Source organism: Sinohyriopsis cumingii, chromosome 17, assembly GCF_028554795.1.
Source record: "Sinohyriopsis cumingii isolate HCF-2022 chromosome 17, ASM2855479v2, whole genome shotgun sequence".
NCBI classification, from domain to species: domain Eukaryota; kingdom Metazoa; phylum Mollusca; class Bivalvia; order Unionida; family Unionidae; genus Sinohyriopsis; species Sinohyriopsis cumingii.
In genome coordinates this window covers 113,919,185-113,944,976 of record NC_142977.1, presented here as the reverse complement: position 1 = coordinate 113,944,976, position 25,792 = coordinate 113,919,185, and the positions used below count along the sequence as shown (strand labels likewise).

Sequence of the window (25,792 nt, the reverse complement as noted above, 5' to 3'; positions counted from 1 at the left end):
GATCTTTGCTGTCATATCAAGATAGAAACGAATGTTTCATTAAAGCAGGAGCGTAAAGAAAATGAAGGAATCAGAGACAAATACCTTGCCCCTCGCACAATCGACCATATTGATTTTGCCCGGTAATGAGGCAATCAAAATGTATACAATTCTTTAAATATGTCGGCATATATATCCCTTTCCATTGGATGAACATCGCGCGGACGGCAAAGAGCGCAATGTCATAAAGCAAGTAATAGTCAATTCTACGCATACTGTTTCAGGACTCTTGGTGACTCAGATGTCATGTCATTGAAGAGCTGCGAGAATTTTTTTATTATATTTATGGCTTCTTCTGTGTAATTTGCTTCTTTGACCGCATTCTTGTCAAGGAAACTGGGTCTATATTTTACTCTTGAATTCTTTCCGACTAGATGGATTCAAATGACATCGAGCATGCTTTTAAAAAAGAAATAGAAAATATATAAACAACAAAAGCTGATGAATTTTTCATCTTTTTTAGATACACGTTGGTTAAGTCCAGCAAGTTTCACGGTCAGCTCGGGACAAGATTTTACAGGAATGATTCAAACTATGTCATATTACAACTAATATTGTACGCTTCTTACTTCACTTCGGGATTTTAAGCTCAAGAACTCTCGACTCTGACATTGAAAAAGAAAACAATATATTTTGAATGAAACGGCAATAGAAAAATCGTCATAACATAGGTCGGATGTTCCCGCAGAACTGTTCTTAAAGTTTATGGGAATTATTCTGTAAAACTGTTTTTGCTCGTTTCCGCCGTTACGTCCAAAGCAGCTGCCTCTAGGACAGTCAAAATGACAGGTCAATTGGTAAAGACCCCAACGATGGATGGAGTGGCAAAAATAATCGAAAAGCCAAAAGAGGAACCTGAAAGGGAGACGTGGGACAAAAAGATAGACTTTCTACTCTCTATTATTGGCTTTGCAGTCGATCTCGGAAATGTTTGGCGTTTTCCCTACATATGCTATAGGAATGGCGGAGGTAAGATACTAGGTTGAATGAAAATGAATTTTCTTTCTAATATCTTCTTTTTAATATTTGCCATAATATTTCATAATATTCAAGGTTTTGTGATGATTGCCTTCTTTATCTCTCCAATAATAGAATTTCACAAACACTTGACTTTTGGTTTGATATTTTAATCGGTTTTAATTGTTATGATGCAGTCATGTAATCCAATATCTGACAAGTATTTCCTTCAAAACGCGATGTAAAGAAGAGAAAATACACATGTTTTGTTTAAAGAGTATATTATACAGTACTGCACATTCCCCACCCACACACCCGGATTTCGCCTCTAAGCATGCTTTGGCCTCCATCAGGAAAACTTAGTACCTCATCACTGCATATTTGCCCCTGAACCCGAAAAATTATTGGTGTGTGTGTGTGTGTGTGTGTGTGTGTGTGTGTGCAATTATGTACTAAGAGTGTACTATTTACGTACAGCTGTAAAAATTCCAGATGAATCAGTGTGTGTGTGCGATTTGGATTTTTAACGTAGCTTTAAAAAATTACAGTCATATCGCTACGATGTCTGCAGTGTGACAGATTATGGTGGGGCATCATGCCGCAGACATGTAGCATGATGTCCCACCTAGTCACATTATCCTGACACCAGGCCGACCAGACCTAACACTAACCTCTTAATGCTGAGCGCCAAGCGAAGCACCTATTAGTATCATTTTTGTAAGTCTTTGGCATGACTTGGCCTGGGATTGAACCCATGACCTTCCGCATCTGACGCGGACGCTCTAACCACTAGTCCACCGGAGCGGTCTCAGATCAATCAGAGACAAATTAGTGATGTGTTGCAATCAATAATGATGCAATAGTTTCGCAATATTTAAGAAGTATAAAATAATTTACCAATATTTAAGGTTATGTAATAATCTGGCAATACCCAAGATTATATAATAATCGGCAATACATAAGAATATGTAATAATTTGGCAATACTTAAGATAATGTAATAATCTGGCAATACTTAAGATGATATAATAATCCGGCAATTCTTAAGATTATGTAATAATCTGGTAGTACTTAAGATTATGTAATAATTTGGCAATACTTAAGATAATGTAATAATCTGGCAATATTTAAGATTATATAATAATCCGGCAATTCTTAAGATTATGTAATAATCTGGCAATACTTAAGATTATGTAATAATCTGGCAATATTTAAGATTATGCAATAATTTGGCAATATTCACAGGACCAGATATATGTACCAAAGTATGGATTCTTATGAAATGGAAAATTAAGAAAACCTAGAAAGTCAGCCTACTTGAAATGAAAAGTTCTCCATATTTCTTTTGTTCTCGAATGTAGTCCGTTTAATATATTTAATGCATCTCTTGAATAATTAGATATTAACATGTAAATAGGTATACTATCTAGATGTTATTTGCTCGAAAGAGTAAATAACGGTTATAATAATAATAATAATAATAATAATAATAATAATATTTGCTTAACGATTGCAACAGATTATGTTAAAAAAATAGTTACAACAATTATTTAAAAAAATGTCACATACACGCACTCAAGTTTCCTCGCAAACGTGCTCACACAGATTTAAAATAAATTAATATACGTGACTATACTGATTAACAAACACATGTATTAACAATATATTATAGGCAGGTATACACATTTGAGCATGTTTGATATTTCATCAAGTTGGTGAAAAGTCTTATATTGTTTCACCCACGACATGAAATATATCCTTCATTCAATCGTAGCAAGCAAATTTTTTTTCTCTATCTTATGCTTAGACGTATTGGCTAGTAAGATGGCTAGATTGGCTAGCAAGATGGCAATATTGGCTAGCAAGGTAGCTAGATTGGCTAGCAAGATGGCTAGATTGGCTAGAAAGATGGCAAGATTGGCTAGCAAGGTGGCTAGATTGACTAGGAAGGTGACTAAATTGGCTAGCAAGGTGGCTAGATTGGTTAGCAAGACGGCTAGATTGGCAAGCATGGTGGCTAGATTGGCTAGGAAGATGGCTAGAATGGCTAGCAAGTTTGCTAGATTGGCTAGCGAGGTGGCTACATTGGCTAGGAAGATGGCTAGATTTGCTAGCAAGACGGCAAGATTGGATAGCATGGTGGCTAGATTGGCTAGTAAGATGGCAAGATTGGCTAGCATAGTGGCTTGATTGGCTAGCAAGATGGCTAGATTGGCTAGCAAGGTGGCTAGATTGGCTAGCAAGGTGGCTAGATTGGCTAGGAAAATTGCTAGATGGCTAGCAAGATGGCTAGATTGGCTAGCAAGATGGCTAGATTGGCTAGCGAGGTGGCTTAATTGGCTAGCAAGATGGCAAGATTGGCTAGCAAGATGGCAAGATTGGCTAGGAAGATTGCTAGATTGGCTAGCAAGATGGCTAGATTGGCTAGCAAGGTGGCTAGATTGGCTAGATTGGCTAGCAAGATGGCTTGATTGGCTAGCGAGGTGGCTAAATTGGCGAGCAAGATGGCAAGATTGTTTAGCAAGATGGCAAGATTGGCTAGCAAGATGGCAAGATAGGCTAGATTGGTTAGCAAGATGGCTAGATTGGCTAGCAAGGTGGCTAGATTGGCTAGCAAGGTGGCTAGATTGGCTAGGAAAATTGCTAGATGGCTAGCAAGATGGCTAGATTGGCTAGCAAGATGGCTAGATTGGCTAGCGAGGTGGCTTGATTGGCTAGCAAGATGGCAAGATTGGCTAGCAAGATGGCAAGATTGGCTAGGAAGATTGCTAGATTGGCTAGCAAGATGGCTAGATTGGCTAGCAAGGTGGCTAGATTGGCTAGCAAGATGGCTTGATTGGCTAGCGAGGTGGCTAAATTGGCGAGCAAGATGGCAAGATTGTTTAGCAAGATGGCAAGATTGGCTAGTAAGATGGAAAAATAGGCTAGATTGGCTAGCAATATGGCTAGATTGGTTAGCAAGGTGGCTAGATTGGCTAGCAAGATGGATAGATTGGCTAGCAAGGTGGCTAGCTTGGCTAGGAAGATGGCAAGATTGTCAAGCATGATGGCTAGATTGGCTAGCAAGATGGCAAGATTTGCTACCAAAGTGGCTAGATTGGCTAGTAAGATGACTAGATTGGCTAGCAAGGTGGCTAGATTGGCTAGGAAGATGGCTAGATTGACTAACATGGTGGCTTGATTGGCTAGCAAGGTGGCTAGATTGGCTAGCAAGATAACAAGATTGGCTAGCATGGTGGCTAGATTGGCTAGCAAGATGGCATGATTGGCTAGCAAGGTAGGTAGATTGGCTAGGAAGATGGCTAGATTGGCTAGCAAGATGGCAAGATTGGCTAGCAAGGTGTCTAGATTGGCTAGTAAGGTGTCTAGATTGGCTAGCAAGATGGCTAGATTGGCTAGCAAGGTGGCTAGATTGGCTAGCAAGATGGCAAGATTGGCTAGCAAAGTGGCTGGATTGGCTAGCAAGGTGGCTAGAGTGTTTAGCAAGGTGGCTAGATTGGCTAGGAAGATAGTTAGATTGGCTAGCAAGATGGCAAGATTGGCTAGCAAGGTGGCTATATTGGCTAGGAAGATGGCTAGATTGGCTAGCGAGGTGGCTAGATTGGCTAGTACGATGGCTAGATTGACTAACATGGTGGCTAGATTGGCTAGCAAGGTGGCTAGATTGGCTAGCAATATGGCAAGATTGGCTAGCATGGTGGCTAGATTGGCTAGGAAGATGGCTAGATTGGATAGCAAGATGGCAAGATTGGCTAGCAAGATGGCAAGATTGGCTAGCAAGGTGGCTAGACTGGCTAGGACGATGGCTAGATATGCAAGCAAGATGCCTAGATTGTCTTGGAAAGTGCCTAGATTGGCTAGCAAGATGTACATTATAACAGATTGAAGTATCAGGATTCTTACTGATACTATTTTTTCACTACAGTGAAATGTAAAGATTATTTCACTCAGAAAATCCAGTAATTCATCGCCTAGCATGAATTAATAATACACATTAACATTTGGAGAGATTGTTTTTGCATATCTTATAGTAATAAACGTTCGCATATGGAGAGAGTTTGCCATCTATATATTACAATCTAATTGCACACTTATTTGTCACTGGAAAAAATGTAATATCTCTCTCTCTCTCTCTCTCTCTCTCTCTCTCTCTATATATATATATATATATATATATATATATATATATATATATATATATATATATATATATATATATATATATATGTGTGTGTGTGTGTGTGTGTGTGTGTCTGTCTGTCTGTCCGTCTGTCTTACGTGTGTCTGTGTGTGTAATGTTAATGTTTCTGCTTTTTAACCATTTTTATTACAAACAGGCCAACCTCCAAGTAAGACATCCTCGTATTTCCAAATTAAGCAATCCTCTTAAATAGACGCATTCCCAGAGTAAGCAATCTTCTTAAATAGATGCATTCCCAGAGTAAGCAATCCTCTTAAATAGACGCATTCCAAGAGTAAGCAATCCTCTTAAATAGACACATTCCCAATGTAAGCAATGCTCTTACATAGACGCATTCCCAGAGTAAGCAATCCTCTTAAATAGGCACAACATAAATTATTAATGATTATGATATGTCACTGGATTGTTTACAATTGTTATAAAAGTAAGAAGAATGAAATATTGTGTCTTTGTACAGCTCCTTAATTATGATATTTTTTTAAAAAAACAATCAGCAGGAATGTGATATGTTAAATATCAAGCATTTGACTCTTTCAAACCATCAAAATATCAAGCATTTGACTCTTTCAAACCATCAAAATATCAAGCATTTGACTCTTTCAAACCATCAAAATATCAAGCATTTGACCCTTTCAAACCATCAAAATATCAAGCATTTACTATTTACAGACCTTTCAAAAACAACCGAATAATATGCTCGATCTTTAAAATTCTTTTTTGAAATGAACACATTGACAAAGCGAGTACGAACCCAGTAGTTAATGGAATGAATCTAGACGAAGTCTATATCAACCCTATACTTCAGGGATTGAATCTTGACAAAGCCTATATCAACCCTATACTTAATGGATTGAATCTTGACAAAGTCTATATCAACCCTATACTTAATGGTTTGAATCTTGACAAGGTCTATACCAATCCCATACCTAATGGATTAAATATCGACAAAGTCAAGATTAATCCCATACTTAATGTATTGAATCTTGACAAAGCTTATATAAATCCTGTACTTAATGGATTGAACCTTGACAAAGTCTATATCAGCCCTTTATTTAATGGAATAAATATTGACAAAGTCTATATCTACCCTATACTTAATAGTTTGAATCTTGACAAGGCCTATACCAATCCCATACCTAATGGATTAAATATTGACAAAGTCAGGATTAATCCCATACTTAATTGATTGAATCTTGACAAAACCTATATAAATCCTATACTTGATGGAATCGATTTTGACAAAGCCTATATCAATCGTAGTAGTTTGTAATCCCGGCTCGGCTAACGTGGTAATACTACAAATTTTGCCAGTAGCCAGCATTCTATATCAGTCCCATATGTAATGTATTGATCTTGTCAAAGTCCATATCAATCACATGCTTTATGTATTTAATCTTGTCACAGTCCATATCAGTCACATGCTTTATGTATTGAATATTGTCAAAGTCCATATCAATCACATGCTTTATTTATTGAAACTTGTCAAAGTCCATATCAGTCACATGCTTTATATATTGAATCTTGTCAAGGTCCATATCAATCACATGCTTTATGTATTGAATCTTGTCAAAGTCCATATCAATCACATGCTTTATTTACTGAGACTTGTCAAAGTCCATATCAATCACATGCTTTATATATTGAATCTTGTCAAAGTCCATATCAATCACATGTTTTATGTATTGAATCTTGTCAATAAAGAATGAGTGCCTAGTTAAAATGAATGATTTAATCACAAAATGGAATATTTTCATCAGTTTGCATTCATTTGCATAAATGTTAGAACAGTAAACGAAATATTTCACCGACAAGACTATTAGCGTAAACTATATTTTTCGCACAACTTTATTTTATAATTAATTTTGTTACGCGATGAGGACTACCATACAAAAATACACTTCATAAAGCTAACCCGCATTATTACGCAAGTTTATTACTTATCCCCTATAATAATAATAATAATAATAATAATAATAATAATAATAATAATAATAATAATAATAATAATCCATATTCAGATTTCAATCATACAATTTTATTATAATTCTACAAAATATTAAACAGAACAACTTTTTTTCTAAATGGTGTAAGACTTCTTTTTTGCGTCCTGTGTAGTAAGTCACATTACAACGTGAAATGCAGGTTGGAGTGACTTACTTTTGATGGAAAAGTAGACTACTTCTCATGAAGCAAGTATATACTATGTTACATGACTAGGCGTAATGACGTGTGAAACACCGAGCTGAACGCAAAGATTAATGTTGTGTGAAATATAGTCACAGTGACCTAGTACTCGTCCTAACAAATCTGCCTAGCATGATACACTGCCTTATCTGATAAACTAGCTAAATGAAAACATTACTGTAGTTAGCAGCGATTAGGACTATAGGTTGCATTAACGTCGTTTTTACAGAAGGATACATCTTTATACCAACGCACATAATTCTGAAAGTGATAGTGTCTTAAAAATGAGCTAAATGAAATTATAACTTTGCGAAACTGAACTTGATGCAATGTTAAGCACGTATCCCTGAATCACGAAATATATATCACAGTGACATAGTGTTCACTGATATATCTATCTCTTGTTAAGCATTTCTATACCAAATCAAGTTACTATGTGGGAATGATTAAAATGCAAACCCTAACTTCAGTGTTGGCGCCAGAAATACGGACGAACAGACTACATCAATCCGTGAGACGAAATTGCTTTACAAACGGTACAAAATAACACTTTACAGCGTATTGATTGTGTTAATTTGTTAAGTATCTGCGAATGTAGCGCGCATTAACATTAATGTAATGAAAAAAATTCAGACGGTATAATTCATGTTATCATTTACCTGGTTCGTGAATTCGTTTGTAAATGTTTTTCTTGGGATGAAGCGATAAATTTTTTGTCACTTTTTGGACCTTGTCAGACACGTATTGGGTTTGGTGTTTTACGGCACAGCAACACAAATAAATCATTTAGCGCTGAAGGAATTGGAGTAAAGGTCCTTGTCCAAGGGTAACCGATGGTTACCAACCCGGGTTGGTCTACGGGTAGGATTTGAACTCGCTCCTTTTCCGTTGCGAGTCCAGCATGCCAACTAATCAGCCATTTTTCGCTTCTGCGGGAATGTCATCGGACTTTTTAAGATTCCCGAGATGGCATTGGGATACATGGGGATAAATTTGGTGTTGTTAAAATTACGTAGAATCCATTCAGTTTATTGGTGTATAACATGGCGTACGAAGAGCTTATCATTCTTACCTCTCACATCAGTAAGAATGATAAACCTTCTGTAGGCCATGTTATACATAAAAAAACCGAATGGATTCTACGTAATTTTAACAGCACCAACAAAAAAAATATTCTCAGAGCAACTACTCCGATGGCCTAGAGGTTAGAGCGTACCCCTCGGATGCGGAAGGTCGTGGGTTCGATTCCCGGCGGAGTCATACCAAGACTTACAAAAATGGTACTAACAGCTGCCTCGCTTGGCGCTCAACATTAAGAGGTTAGTGTTGTTGTTGCTATTCTAGGGTTTAACGACCATTTTTCAGCACAAGATAGGCTATACATGGCGGCCAGTATAACTGGTGGAGGAAGAACCCTGGAATAACCAGGAAAGAACCACCGACCCACGAGAAGCTACTGGCAGGCTTTCCCGCGTACCCACGCTAGCCGAGCCTTGGACTCGAACCCACGCAGACAGAGGTGAGATGGCAGTGATCCGTAACGGAGAGCGCTTTAGACCACTCGGCCACTCGGGGCCCCCAAGAGGTTAGTGTTAGGACTGGTCGGCCTAGTGTCAGGATAATGTGACTGGGTGGGACATCATGCTACATGTCTGCGGTGTGATGCCCCAGTGCTAGACATCACTATAAACTGCCACACCGCAAACATCGTAACAATATGACTGAAATTTTTTAAAGCTATGTTAAAAGTCCAAATCGCACACACAGTCCAAATCATACTTCTCACAGCGATCTATCATGACAGAACATTAAGTACAATCACAGTCATCGTACTACAGGCAAATCCGATTTAAACGGCCACCTATGGGGAAAAATCACGATGAGACATACTACAATCAACTTTGTTTTATTTTCCGCTCCTCATTTATTTCAAGAACTTCTTGAAATGGGACAGGGTAAAAGGCATTTGCAACAAGCACTGTGGAGAGAATGTTGATCTACCTCTATACTACTTTCATATATTTCGACTCGAGTTTCTATACATGTATTTGGGGAAAAAAGCGATGCATAAAGCAGATAGCGGATCCTAAAGGATGTTCCCATGTGCGAGAGAAATTATATTGAAACAGTCTAAAGCACATTAAATTTCAGGGCTGAAACTGTTTTAAGTGACTGTACATTCGTTTTTGTTTTTCTTTAGCGAGGATGAAGTCATGAAAACCCAGAACCACCCCCACCCCGTGCAGGCCCGGAAGTTAAGCAGATTTTAAAACAAAGAAAATAAATTTTGCCAACAGTTATAACTGTACTATGGAGAAGATCATGTTTCCAATGTTTTCACCTTCTATTGTATTTATCTGTTTCTTTGTGCAATGCATGTATTTCAGTGGCGACTTTAAAGGGGTTCAGGGGCTACAATCCAAGTTTTCAAAGAAAACGTGATTAGGTTAACAGGTTAAAACAAAAAATGACTCCTCCCGTTAGTCCCCTCCCCCGGGTTAAAAAACCTCTCTTTTCGTGTTGCATATATTAAGTGGGCTTTTTTCTTTCTTTCTTTCTGAATTAAAAACATAACAAAACGGAACAGTGTTCCCAATTCTCTCAATACCACCCACGCCCGGCAGCCATTGATCGCACTTTTTATGTGCCTTGTGTAACAGCCTTACTCTAAAAGAAAAGTAGTTTACAAGTCTAAACTCTTAGATCAATATGCGATGATGGAAGAATTCATTGAATGTTTGTAAGAGAAATTTGATTTTTATGAATGATTGTAATCCGGCTCCACGCCTTTCCGTTGTCGTCATATATTGATTAATGCTGTTTAGCGGTGTATTTTAGTGCATACAAAATGAGCACTTCCGATATGGCGACTTTCTTTGCATTGTTTTAAAATCGGGCTGCTGTGCTTTTATTATTTATTTATTATTTTATAACATTTTTTAAATTTTCAGGGATGTTTTCTTTTCCGAAATGGACATTCAGGTATATTTCTTGCTTTTATTGCGAAATAAAATTCCCGCGAGAAACAACCGCCAAGCAGTATATCAACAGACATCTTTTGCCTCCACTCTTGTTAACTGTTACCACGGAAACATTTCTCCCAAAAATGATTCAGCCAGATAAATAATCGTTACCGTTTCTGTCAATTCTTTTCAACAGTTTCACCTGAGATAAGGGAGCAAAGGAACGTTATATAATTATCGTTATAGTTGATATAAAAACAAATCAACATTTTCAGATGTAATAAGGCAGCAAAGGAACGTTCTATAATTATCGTTACAGTTATTGTAAATTCTTTTCAACATTTTCATCTAAAATAACGTAACAAGGGTACATTATATAGTTATCGTTACAGTTGATGCTATTCCTTTTCAACATTTTCACTTGCTGTAAATTCTTTCAAGAGTTCTCACCTGAAATGGGGCACCAAGGGTGTGTTCTACAATTAACGTTATCGCTGCTGGCAATTCTTTTAAAAATGTTCACCTCAAAATAATGTAGCATGGGATATGTTTTATAATTATCGAAACAGTTGCCGTCAATTCTTATAAATGGTTATATATGATATAGGGTTACAATGATACGTTCTAGCGGTCTGACGAATTGCCCTATATGGATCGAGATTTTGTAATAAAAAAACATATCCTTGTTCAGGCGTGGAAACGAATCTAGTCACTGCAATAAAAACTATTTAATTAAGGTCTTTACTTTCACCGCTGATATAAAACACATTAGTGCTGAATTCGTTCGTTTCTTTAATAGTCACGCTTTAATGTTTTAAAAAAGCTTGTTCAAAACAGAAAACAGTGCAATTTACTGTGACGATAAACATACTGTATATTTGATATGTGTATTTGACGAAAGCATCAACAATGAATAGAGTTCTCAGTGAGTGTCTCTAGCAAGCGTAGTTCAAGTAGTGGTCATACAAACTGCAATATGTGTTAGTTTTACTAAAAAAGTGACACTGATTGTACTATTTTCAGCTTGTACAGCTTTAGTCATTTGAAGTAACAAAAGATATTTCAATGTTTGATACTGCATTGTTAGCAATGCATACTAGTGATATAAATAATACCACATACTGCATTGTTAGCAATGCATACTAGTGATATAAATAATACCACATACTGCATTGTTGGTACTGCATACTAGTGATATAAATAATACCACATACTGCATTGTTGGCACTGCATACCAGTGATATAAATAATACCACATACTGCATTGTTGGCATTGCATACTAGTGATATAAATAATACCACATACTGCATTGTTGGCATTGCATACTAGTGATATAAATAATACCACATACTGCATTGTTGGCATTGCATACTAGTGATATAAATAATACCACATACTGCATTGTTGGTACTGCATGCTAGTGATATAAATTATACCACATACTGCATTGTTGGTACTGCATACTAGTGATATAAATAATACCACATACTGCATTGTTAGCAATTCATACTAGTGATATAAATAATACCACATACTGCATTGTTGGTACTGCACACTAGTGATATAAATAATACCACATACTGCATTGTTAGCAATGCATACTAGTGATATAAATAATACCACATACTGCATTGTTAGCAATGCATACTAGTGATATAAATAATACCACATACTGCATTGTTAGCAATGCAAACTAGTGATATAAATAATACCACATACTGCATTGTTGGCACTGCATACTAGTGATATAAATAATACCACATACTGCATTGTTGGCATTGCATACTAGTGATATAAATAATACCACATGCTGCATTGTTGGCATTGCATACTAGTGATATAAATAATACCACATACTGCATTGTTGGCAATGCATACTAGTGATATAAATAATACCACATACTGCATTGTTGGTACTGCATACTATTGATATAAATAATACCACATACTGCATTGTTGGCAATGCATACTAGTGACATAAATAATACCACATACTGCATTGTTGGTACTGCATACTATTGATATAAATAATACCACATACTGCATTGTTGGCAATGCATACTAGTGATATAAATAATACCACATACTGCATTGTTGGAATTGCATACTAGTGATATAAATAATACCACATACTGCATTGTTGGCAATGCATACTAGTGATATAAATAATACCACATACTGCATTGTTGGCAATGCATACTAGTGATATAAATAATACCACATACTGATGTTTCCTCCGTTCGCATTGCATTTCTGCTTGTCCATGTCATCTATTGAAAATGGCTGCCGTTTCACAATTAACTGCCATTTATTGAAAATGGCTGTCGTTTCACAATTAACTGTCATTTATTGAAAATGGCTGTCGTTTCACAATTAACTGTCATTTAATGAAAATGGCTGTCGTTTCATATTTAAGTGGTCTCATCACTATTGTCTGATCAAACGATTCCAAAGTTGGATGAAAAACTAAAGAGCGCAAATGACAACGAATTCTTGATAGCTGAATTTATTAATTGTACATAGAGACAATACTACGGCATATATCGTTCTATAAACATGGACGTCCTTCCATTAAGAAACATATTGAAAGACACGGAAATTTAAAAAGAAATAGTTTGTGAGCCATTACGACATCTGTTATTTTATGTAAATTAATGTAAGAGCAAATTATATCCCGGATATTTCATTATTATAGTAGTCATTATAGGCTATTAAGCAAAATTAAAGAATTATTTAAAAGAAAATGTGTCGGCTGCAAAAGATAATTTATTTGTTCATGGGTGTCTTTTTCTAGTCTTCTTGGTTTAAACCGCTTGTTTTCAATGTTCTAAGGCGGCGTATCCAGTATCGAGTTTCTTTCCTGGTTTGGGGACTCCAGCTGTGGTTGTGAGCAATTGCGATAAGTGTTATGTCACTGAAAGTGTGACCGGGGGAGGAGAAGTGTTCTGTGACCGGGCTTCTGTACAGCTTCTTTGTTATCCAATCAGATCTATGAAGGTTGATCCTTTTGTGCATCTTTTCAGTTTCTCCGACATACTGAAGGCTACAGATTTACATGTGATGAGATAAATGACATTCTCTGTTTTGCACGTTTTGTTTGGTCTATGTATGTTTAGTTTTTCTCGGGTCACTGTGCTAGAAAACGTCCTGGTCTATATCATATGTAGACAGGTTTTCCACAATATATCGCCACAGGGGCCAGATTGACTAGGGTGGTCTTGATTAGTGATTGGCGTTAGCTTTGCCCTGACTAGGATGTCCTTGAGGTGTTTTGGTCTTCGGTAGGCTACTTCAGGTTTGTTAGGGAGGATTAACTTTAGTGCGTCTGACGATTCCACGATGGGTCGGTGTTTCCCGATGACTTTACCTACTTTGGGGTTGTCTGGATGATAGGTCAGGATAAATGGTATCCTATCAGCCTTTTCGTTCTTTCCATATTTTAGTAGGTCATCGCGGTTTGTTTGTTTAGCCCTTTGTGTTGCCTCCATAATCAGGTCTTTGTCGTTGCCTAGGTAAATTCTATAGTTAGATAGCTCTTCAGACCTTTGTAGGAATGTTTCGTCGTCGGATCAAATTTTGCGTATCCTAAGTGCCTGGCTATATGGGATGTTCCTAATGCAGTGTTTTTGGATGACATATGCTTGGGAGGAGATACTGGTGTTTGTCGGCTGGTTTCAAGTAGTTGTCTGTATGGAGTTTGTTTTCTACCAGCGTGGTTGTTAAGTCCAGGGAAACCTGGTTTGAGTTGGAGACTCCTGCCGTGAATTGTATTGAAGGATGGAAGCTGTTTGCCTTTGATATGAAATCATCCAGACTTTCTCTTCCATGTTGCCACTTCATGTCTATATCATCGATAAAGCGTACCCACTGGTATGGTGCAAGTTCAACCGATGCAACAACGTAAATTAATATCACTACCAGTCTAAAAACAACAAACTAATGAACAGTAATACCAGTCAATAAACCAAAGTAATGAATAGCAAGCACTACCGGTGTAAACTCATCAATCTAATGACCAACGTTACCAATCTAAATGAAACCGGATCACAATTAATTATACTATATAATCTCTACATTTGTTTCTCAGTATTGAGCTCTCCATTGTGTCCAGTATCTTATTCTAAAGTACATTCAAATACAAACTCACGGTTTAAATTCTGGACATTGGTTATCAGTCATTTTATTGAGAGGCTGGACTCAAAACAAAGTACCATACATTGGGTCACATATTTCACTACAGGATCAGCATCAATGCTACATTATTCAATGTGCACTCTCGCCGAAATTTAAACACACCATGATGTTCACATTCCAAAGAATAAACAATTACCTTTAAATCAACACCACGAATGCCATAATATATAATTTTTGCATAAAATTCCCGTTTGTTTGTATCCTACCCCTTACCGATTTCAATAACGATAACCTTTAGTATGATTTTTTTTTTAAATGCACAGAACTTAGTCATATCATTCATTGATTTATAATATCGAACAGACTATCACCAGTGTGGCCTTAACACTGTCATCGTCTGTGGGTTTCATGCTTCAATGACTTTCCATACCAACACGTCGCCATATTGCGTACGCTATGGACGACTCTACTTTCCCCGCAAAAGTAACTGTGTTAGGGTCCCCTGGTCATAATCAGGTTTGACATTATAAATCACTGAATCAACTGACTAAGTTATATGCATTTTTATATCCTGTACATGCTTTTCGGTAGAATGGGGTGGGGTGGGGTAGGGGTGCAAACAAACGGGGAGGTATATTCAAACTATAACTCTTGTATCACCATCAAAGGAGAGAGGGAAAACATTCTCTAAAAATAGACTGGGACTACATTCGTAGGTACTGAACGGGAACTAATAACTGTGATCTGATTCCAAATACAAGATAATGAGCAAGACGACCAATCTAAATACAACATATCGAGTAACACTACTAGTCTATATACAGACACCTAAGCTAAAGATAACACCAGTCAATATTCCCAAGTAGTGGGGAACACTAACACTCTAATATTCCGACTATATGGTCTTAAATTAAGCAACAGAAAAGAGCGAAAACCAACAAGGTTTGTAAAATGCAATAAATTATGTATTTTACCAGAATACAAAATGAAAACTTACAAAAGAACTTAGTATTGTGAAAGTATTGATCCTTCCGAATGAATTCTAGTGGTGTTCCGTATGAATTTCAATCTTGAAAGTGCCGATGTATCAATAGTCTGGACTAGTGTTGATGTTCTAACAGTCTTGATGTATCATAATGATTTAATCCAAAATGTCTCTAAATGAGTTCATAATTGTTCCGAAATAGAGACTTATCCGCAAAAGAAAGTACACTTGTAATTCCAATAATTTAAATAAAACAAATCCTCTCAAATTAAATCTGAACACAGCGTAAGTTTAAGATAGGAATAAGCAATTCTAACATTTTAAAAAAACTAATATAAAAACTAAGTCACAATAAGAGGACCAGGATGAGGATCGTCTTAATGGAACTTTCCATTAAAATGTTAACAAAGTTCCTTTCTGGGATCTTCTAGGGGCAGAATCATGACTGCATCTAGAACTAAAATCTAATAAAAAGTATTTACACTATATGACATTAGGCATGTGGGCACAAACCCCTACTTTCGACTGTGGACAAACGTCAATTGTTTACCCTGCATGACATTAGGCATGTGGGCACAAACCCCTACTTTCGATTAAGGACAAACGTAAATCATACAATACAAATTAACCAAACATAACACTAAATACATACATTTAATAAGTAAAATTCAAGTTTAAATAAAGCACGTAATGAGTTAGACTACCTGTCTAAATAAAGCACGTAATAAGTAAGACTACCTGTCTAAATAAAGCACGTAATGAGTATGACTACCTGTTTAAATAAAGCACGTAATGAGTAAGATTGCTTGTCTAAATTAAGCACGTAATGAGTAAGACTACCTGTCTAAATAAAGCACGTAATGAGAAAGACTACCTGTCTAAATAAAGCACGTGATGAGTAAGACTACCTGTCTAAATAAAGCACGTAATGAGTAAGACTACCTCTCTAAAAAAAGCACTTAATGAATAAGATTACCTGTCTAAATAAAGCACGTAATGAGTAAGACTACCTGTCTAAATAAAGCACGTAATGAGTAAGACTACCTGTCTAAATAAAGCACGTAATGAGTAAGACTACCTGTCTAAATAAAGCACGTAATGAGTAAGACTACCTATCTAAAAAAGCACTTAATGAATAAGACTACCTGTCTAAATAAAGCACGTAATGAGAAAGACTACCTGTCTAAATAAAGCACGTAATGAGTAAGACTGCCTGTCTAAAAAAAGCACTTAATGAGTAAGACTGCCTGTCTAAATAAAGCACGTAATGAGTAAGACTACCTGTCTAAAAAAGCACGTCATGAGTAAGACTACCTGTCTAAATAAAGCACGTAATGAATAAGACTGCCTGTCTAAATAAAGCGTGTAATGAGTAAGACTACCTGTCTAAATAAAGCACGTAATGAGTAAGACTACCTGTCTAAAAAAAGCACTTAATGAGTAAGACTGCCTGTCTAAATAAAGCACGTAATGAGTAAGACTACCTGTCTAAATAAAGCACGTAATGAGTAAGACTACCTGTCTAAAAAAGCACTTAATGAGTAAGACTACCTGTCTAAATAAAGCACGTAATGAGTAAGACTACCTGTCTAAATAAAGCACGTAATGAGTATGACTACCTGTCTAAATAAAGTACGTAATGAGTAAGACTACCTGTCTAAACATAATGATTCAATCGACCAGTTTAAATATAACCACGTAACATATAACACTATCTGTCTCATTACCGTTAAGAAATGATTACAGCTCAGGTAGTCTAAGTGATTAGAGCATCCGCCTCAGATGCTTAAGGTCGCGGGTTCGAAACCTGACCGAGTCATGCCAAAGAAATAAATATAGTACTAGCAGCTGCCACGCTTGACGCTCAGCATTTAGAGGTTAGTGTTAGGACTGGTCGACCTGGTGTCAGGATACTGTGTTTGTGTGGGACATGATGCTACATGTCTGCGGCATGATTCCCCAGTGCTAGACATATAAACTGTCACACTGCAGACATTGACTCAATTTATTAATAACACGTTAAAAACACATACACACACATCCGGGCACGCGCACATAGACACACACACACACACTAAGTTTCGGTGTCTTTCAAAAGCAAACACTTCTATTTGGCCATTATGGGAACGAGGACTAAATGCAAGATTTATTTACACCCAAAATCTTAACAACGTGTGAAGCTAGACGCCTTTACTAAGTGTATTGACCTTGTCGTTATAAACCGCAAGCAATAAGTATAAGAAATTTACAATTCTACAGCATCAATGGAATCCAGGGGTAAGATCTACGTTCCTTACTGATATACAGTGAAACATTTGGGAATCGGATGACCACATTAATAGTAGTACTATTGGACTCATAGACCAAAACTCAACTCGTGATAAAGTGAAGCATTGATGGTCTTTATTACCCAAAATGCAAATCGATATTTTGACAAAAACCTTACTTTTTAGGATGGGAATTTGATATATGTATTAAAGATAATGAAAAAAGCAAACATACAGGAGTGTATTAAACGTACTTTGAACAATTAAATAAAATGAATTTTATAATGAAGATAAAATAATACAAAGTTCTGCACAACGCGTAAGTCACTCTACTCTAGATCCTGAAGACAAATATTGAAGGATTTACGAAAAAGTCAGCCGCGTGAATTTTGGAATCTTTTTAAAAGTCCTAACGTTTTGATATTTATTCGAATGATTGTTGTGATTTTTATGAACAGCCTTATCAGAAAATAATACAAGTCAATTAGAGCAGAGAGTTAACATACAAGACGAACGTAAAACTGAGAATTTAACCGACGCGATATTTGCAGGGTTGGATCCTCCATTTACCGTTGAAGAACTTTGTTCAGCTGTAGAATTTAAAACAAACAATAAATCACCAAATTTGGACACAGTTTTGAATTAATACATTATTGAGTCTTTTTCATTATTGCAAGATGAAAAATTTGATATGATATTTAGCAATGGTATTTATCCTTGAAACTGGAGAAATGGTCTTATTCATTATCCATCCAATGCAAGCTATACGAGGATATCATTGCTTAGATGTGTCTTTATTGATGTTTTAAAAACGAATTTGATCTTGTCGAAAGGTTAGGATATCATTGCTTAGCTGTATCTTTAGTGATGTTTTAAAAACGGATCTGATTTTGTCGAAATGACAATTGTATGTAGTAAGTAATAAGTGACTGGGAAAGTGTTATAAATTCAGTACAGTCATGTTTAAAGCGACCACACAGACTTACATACTATTCGAGTGTTATCTTGGGGTTCTTCAAGGTGAAAGCTTCTTTCCACTTCTTTCTCTTGACATAAAGGATCTAGAAATCGCAATACAGTCAGTCGGATATCATTTTAGAATAAATGTCATTATATCAGTTATTGTTGCTGATGATGTTGATATCTTCAGACATGGCACATGGTCTACAAACGTTGGTAGATACGTTGCATACATACCGAATAACATGGAGCATATTTGTAAATGATAAAACAAATTTTATGATTTTTAACAAAAGAGAAGACTGGTCGTTTTTTCTAAGTAATTATCTGTATTTTCTAGATGATGTGGACAATTTAAAATATTTAGGACTTGTTTTTAGCAACAGAAGCTCGTTTTGGGTGTGCAATAAGGACTATTGCTGGTCAAGGTCTCAAAGCAAAGAGCGGACTTCTGAAAAATGCTAATAATCTACAATGTCCGGTCAATATATTGGGTGATTCATTGGAATATTTTACATTTACAATTTTGTCTTATTTTGATGTGGAATTTGTGGATTTTTGAAAACAGACAATATAGAATGGGTACATAGAAAATATTGCAGTTGGTTACAATATGTTAAACTTTCTACCAACAAAATGTTTGTAGATAGAGGGTTGGGTCTGCATTTACCATATCTAAATAGACGTGAGATTCATTAAGTCTTGGTCCAAACTTAAACAAATTATCAAAAAATATTCCAATTAATATTTACAGATCGCAAAATTAAGAATGACAAAATCTGTGTTTCTAAGGTGAGATCTCATTCTGATTGGAGTTCAGAAAAGATAAATCTTCTAAACCGCTTCTTGACTTAAACAAATTACAGAATGGCTTTAAGCAAATTCAGGATTTCATCATCCCCATTAAATATCGACACTGGTTATATATGTGGGAAACTAACGACATGAGAGATGTGAACATTGTATAAATAATGAGATGGAAGATGATTTCGTCTTAATCTGTTCTCTTTACCACTCACTTAGAAAGTCGTATATCGATCCTGATTATTGATAGAAACCAAACATGTAAAAAGTACTAAAACAACTCAAAAATGAAGACTTAAAATATTTAGGTAAATATCGTAATATATCGAAGGTATTTTACCTCACCATTGTTTTTTTTTTATATAGATTTACTACATTTTTGTGATTAACTACTTGACTGTGGGAAGTAGGTGATGGGGAAATATTTCTCAGCCCGAGTAATTAGTCAGTTTCTAAGGGCAAACATCATTGAGAGCAGTGTTGATGAGGTTTGATGATGGCTTGCTTTAGTTTCGTAGCTGAGTTCAGGTCAAAGCCAAATATATGGGTATGGCGCCAAGTAGTTCCTATTTAAATCTAAATGTGTTCATACGTTGTGTATTTCCAAGTCAAATATTTGTGATAGGGATCGATATTTTGTATAATGGAATAAGTGAGAAGAGATTTAGCCATTGTCTGGAGATCTTTTTTATTGTTATCATGATGGTAAATGTGATGCAAAGTCACATGTGAAATGAGGCTCAAAAGTTTGGTTCGACTGACTCATGGAAAGAATAGGAAGATAGTTTCCTGTATTTGATGGTTCGGTTGTGATTTATAATATATGATATATAAGTACTGACATTACGTTACGGAACTCTAACAAGGAGAAGCCATGGAGTTGTGAGGTTGCCGTGCAAAGGTGAAGTTGTTATGCAAAGATGAAAGTGTGTTATTTTGTGGTCATTGCTTGATGAGAGGAAAATTATTTATGGTCTTGGTGCAGTTATTAAAACGTCCAGTTTTCAACGATTGTTGTCGAGAAGTTATTGGAAATAAGGGGAAAATAAGGGAGATCGAACCGAAACCAGCGAGTGTTTGCATATAACAATATGTTTATAATGCAATCCATCTTTGATAATCCTCTCTCTCTCTCTCTCTCAGGATTTATGCTATCGCCATTATTTATTCATTTATGCAGCTGTGTAGTGAATACGAGTCGTGTATTGACTATGTACTTTTTTGCATGCTTTAGATCAATAAAATTCTATTCTACAGTCCTAAGAACAGACATAACCAGTCAATACACCCACGTAACGAGTAACGCGTCTAAATACAACACCTAATGAATAACACTACCAGTCTAAATATAGCCACGAAATAAATATCAGTACCAGTCTAAATATAATTACGAAATGATTTTCACAACCAGTCTTAACACAGCTATAGGAGGCACTCTACAGATAAGTAGTACTTCTGAGACAGTGATAGGTGTAAGGTAATTCTGAGATAGTGACAGGTGTAAGGTAATTATGAGACAGTGACAGGTGTAAGGTAATTCTGAAACAGTGACAGGTGTAAAGTAATTCTGAAACAGTGACAGGTGTAAGGTAAATCTGAGACAGTGACAGGTGTAAGGTAATTCTGAGACAGTGACACGTGTAAGGTGATTCTGAGACAGTGACAGGTGTAAGGTAATTCTGAGACAGTGACAGGTGTAAGGTAATTCTGAGACAGAGACAGGTGTAAAGTAATTCTGAGACAGTGACAGGTGTAAGGTAATTCTGAGACAGTGACAGTTGTAAAGTAATTCTGAGACAGTGACAGGTGTAAAGTAATTCTGAGACAGTGACAGGTGTAAGGTAATTCTGAGACAGTGACAGGTGCAAAGTAATTCTGAGACAGTGACAGGTGTAAGGTGATGTTTGTGTTGCAACATGGGCAATGATAAGAACGTTGGCATAACTCTAGGCTACTTTCATGTTCTAAGGCTGATATTTCTTTCTATATTTTACTTGTGGAAATTTTACATGATTTAAGCATACTGCTAATAAAATGGCTGCTCCCTTGTGCTCTAAAACCAGAATAAATCTAAATTACAATAGCTTTAGCAGTTATTAAAATAGTGAAAATGGATTTTTCAAGACCAAACAATACCAATTTATGAAAGTGATATGAGTGAATTACGAAAAATCTTTTAAGAAATGTTAACAAAGTTATCGGCTCTTTTCTTACGATGTACATGTGAAGTCTAATAAGTGAAAAATGATCAAGCGAAGCAAGCATTTTTTCCCCCATAGATACACATCTGAAGTAAGTCTGAGATGTATACTCTATAAGCCAAATTACATTCATCAATTAAACACCAAATTACACCCATCAATCATACACCAAATTACATTCATCAATCATACACCAAATTACACCCATCAATCATACACCAAATTACACCCATCAATCATACACCAAATTACACCCATCAATCATACACCAAATTACACCCATCAATCATACACCAAATTACACCCATCAATCATACACCAAATTACAACCATCAATCATACACCAAATTACACCCATCAATCATACACCAAAATAAAGGGAATTACTAATTCTTTTTACAATTTCTTAGTTATACAATTTTTTTTTTAAATAGCCAATCGAACCAGTGAGGAAACCAGGGCATATACATTTGCCACAATAAACGGTATCTAGTAATGTTAAGAACAAAATCATGTAAAGAGTAATTTCTTCCATCTATCTAAAATACGAGAATAAAAACGAATGTCATGGTTCCACATACATTTCAAGAGAAGTTTTAATTCTTATTCTACGGAGATTCGAATAAAAAATTATCTTACCTGTAATTGTATTATTTGTATTAGATATTAATTCTGCCAACTATTGTCAATCGTTCTCTTATTGAATTCAGGGACAGCACTTTCCGTTTCGTCTGGTGTATATTTATAATGCTCTATAATTAATCCTATATAAATTGAATTCCTTCATAGGAATCCGAATGACTGTCTAGATAGATTAAAATGTCGCTACACACGAGTGCATACAACACCGATTAAGTAGCATCATTTTTTGGTGATCTGTGCTTGGTCGTGATTGGTGCCGTTTATTCGCGTCCTGGGTTCGAAGCTCCGTAGAGTACGAATTAAAAATGCTCTAACGTGTATGAATACAGCAAAGTAATGTTTAACAATATCGGTCTAAATGCAGCCGCAATATGTAATACCACAAGTATAAATTACAGGCACGTAATGTGTAACACCACGAGTTTAAATGTAACCACGTAATGTGTAACACCATCAGTCTAAAGTTAACCATGTAATGTGTTACACTATCAGGCTAAATCTAACCACGTAATGTTTAACACCATCAGTCTAAAGTTAACCATGTAATGTGTTACACTATCAGGCTAAATCTAACCACGTAATGTGTAACACCATCAGTCTAAAGTTAACCATGTAATGTGTTACACTATCAGGCTAAATCTAACTACGTAATGTGTAACACCATCAGTCTAAAGTTAACCATGTAATGTGTTACACTATCAGGCTAAATCTAACCACGTAATGTGAAAAACTATTGGTCTAAAATATAACCACGTAATATGTAACACTATCAGTCCAAAAAAAATCGCGTACTGTGTAACACCACCAATCTAAACACAGCCACATGCTAACAGTTAGGCAGCTATTTATTCTGTATTTATTGTGTTAGCTTTCTGTCGGAATTTTGAGTATGCGATGGTGACGCTACTCACGGCTGAGGATTGTTGACCCAAGGCATGCATGTGTGTTCTTTTGAGTGACCCCTACCCCACTCCGACAAAAAAAAGAAGAAAAAGAAAACAAGAAACACACACAAAAGAGCAGATAACGTTGAAAACCCAACAGTGAATGGGTTGCATGACGAAAAGGAGGCTCTAAAACTGGATTGCAGAGACGAAGAAGAAGTTATAGTTCAGCACCATCACCACCCCTTTACAGCTGTGCATTCCTCTCTTGTTTTGTCTGCAGGTAACGACGAACTTACGATAAATCGGACGAAACACATTCTTTCTTGAAACTCAAAAACTAAGTAGTTGAACAAATTTTACTCGATGGGTTAAGATTCTTTTTATTGTACAAGGAAATGTTGGTGTCAGTAATTCTGTTTGTTTTTTGTTTTGCTTATACTGAAAGGTGTCTCTATGGTTTTGTTTGTATGTACTGAAAGGTGTCGGTTTGACTTTGCTTTGTTTATATTCGAAGGTGTCGGTTTTGTTTTGTTTTGTAATTCTGGAATGTGTCTGCGTATACACCCACCCACACACCCACCCACCCACACACAGAGGATTTCTAGACTGGTTCCCTCCCTCAAAATGTTGCGTTATTAAGCGACGTTTCAGAAACAAGTGATAGCATCATTTGCGACGTATATGTAAACAGCAACAATGATAATAAGTCCTAGTATTTATTAATATTAACCCTCATGCCAGATTTTAAATTAATTCATAATTCTGTGCAAAAGACGCTGATGAAAACCAAATGTTTTGAAGATGACATAAAGCAAATGAAGGAACTTTTCCAAGGTTTTCTTGATATCACTGGTCAACAGTGAAATCATTACTGACTTGAAAAGGCCCTAATCTGTAGTATTTTGGTGTGCCGAACACGAATATAACCGTGAAAAATTTGTATTGGCTCTCGTTTTGAAGATATTCATATACCTCATTTTCTATGTTTCACTGTGTAAATTTCTCCAGTAGGACTGCAGCAACATCCGGAATAATGATGTAACATTGCATAATACCATCATGCTCACATCATCCACAGTTGATTGCATCATTTTCTGATGCAATGCAATACTAATGCCATGCGGCTGCTGAAGTAAGTTGACGTCAGCAGTGTACTATACATGTGTAGGCTTATTATACTAATGCCAGGCGGCTGCTGAAGCTGACGTAAGCAGTGTACTATATAAAGCCCAATCAGATAGGTTCAGCATTTAAAATATTTTAGACGTTGTGCGAGACAGTTCAAGCTACTGTTACATAAAACTTATTATTTTATCCATTTACGTACAATAAAGAACAGTAATGCCTCGAAAGTGTGTTAATACCGCGGACAATTTTTGCTATATTTGTGGGGAAGTGACATTTGCCAACCAGAAGAAAAGTATCAATTCTCAAGTGAAGAAGGCATATCATCTTTACTTCGGATGCAAGGTTGGTGACCAAGACAAGCCTTGGGCTCCGCATATATGCTGTGCTACATGTACAACACAGCTTTCACAGTGGTTGAATTGCAAAAGGTCATCAATGCCGTTTGCAGTCCCAATGGTGTGGAGAGAGCCAAGCAACCACCTAAATGACTGTTACTTCTGCTTGGTTCCTCCTCTTTCCGGCGGAATAACGAAGCGAAAGAAGTCGAGAATAGTCCAAACATTCCGTCTGCATTGAGACCAGTTCCACATGGTGAGGGACTTCCTATTCCAGAACCTCCAGCAGAATATTCTCTTGATTCATCTGACGAAAACAAAGGTGAGTCGACCTGTTCTTCTCCTGGTCCATCAGCATGCAGTGATCCAGATTTTCACTGTGATGCATCATCAACCCCACACAGAATAACACAGGAAGAACTAAATGACCTGATTCGTGATTTGGACTTATCAAAGAACAAGGCAGAATTGCTAGGATCAAGACTCCAACAATGGAATCTTCTAGAAGAAGATGTCACAATTACTGCATATCGAAAGCGCCACCAGCAATTGGAGCCTTTCTTCAGAAAGGAAAGTAATCTGATATTCTGTTCCGATATTGAGGGCCTCATGAATGCTTTAAAAATCACTCATGACCCACAAGAATGGAGACTATTTGTGGACTCTTCGAAACTGAGTCTCAAGGCTGTGCTTTTGCACAATGGAAACATTCTTCCATCTATTCCAGTAGCGTATGCTGTCCACATGAAAGAGACATACGATAACTTAAGGCAGCTACTGAATTCCATTGAGTATAACAAGTACAGCTGGCACCTCTGTGGTGATTTGAAGGTAGTTGCCCTTTTAATGGGACTGCAGCAAGGATATACAAAATAAATGTGTTTCTTATGCGAGTGGGATAGCCGAGCAAGGGAAATGCACTACATGAGGAAGGAATGGACTCACAGGCAGAATGTAGCCATTGGAGAGAAGAATATCCAACACCCAGCTCTGGTTGAGGCTCAGAAAATCTTGCTACCACCCCTTCACATCAAACTAGGTTTGATGAAGAACTTCGTGAAAGCCATTGACCGGACTTTGCCAGCATTCCGATACCTGCATGAAA

The 25,792-nt window shown here is 36.5% G+C and overlaps 1 protein-coding gene across 1 annotated transcript in view; it reads left to right on the top strand.

The window, feature by feature from the left end:
• The first annotated feature begins 821 nt into the window (after positions 1-821).
• Positions 822-25,792, top strand: part of LOC149779693 (sodium-dependent serotonin transporter-like) — a 74,873-nt gene continuing 49,902 nt past the window's right edge. Inside the window, exon 1 of the mRNA XM_089938455.1 lies at positions 822-1,008. Within this exon, the coding sequence (XP_089794581.1) occupies positions 822-1,008 (187 nt within the window). The remainder of the gene's footprint in view (positions 1,009-25,792) is intronic.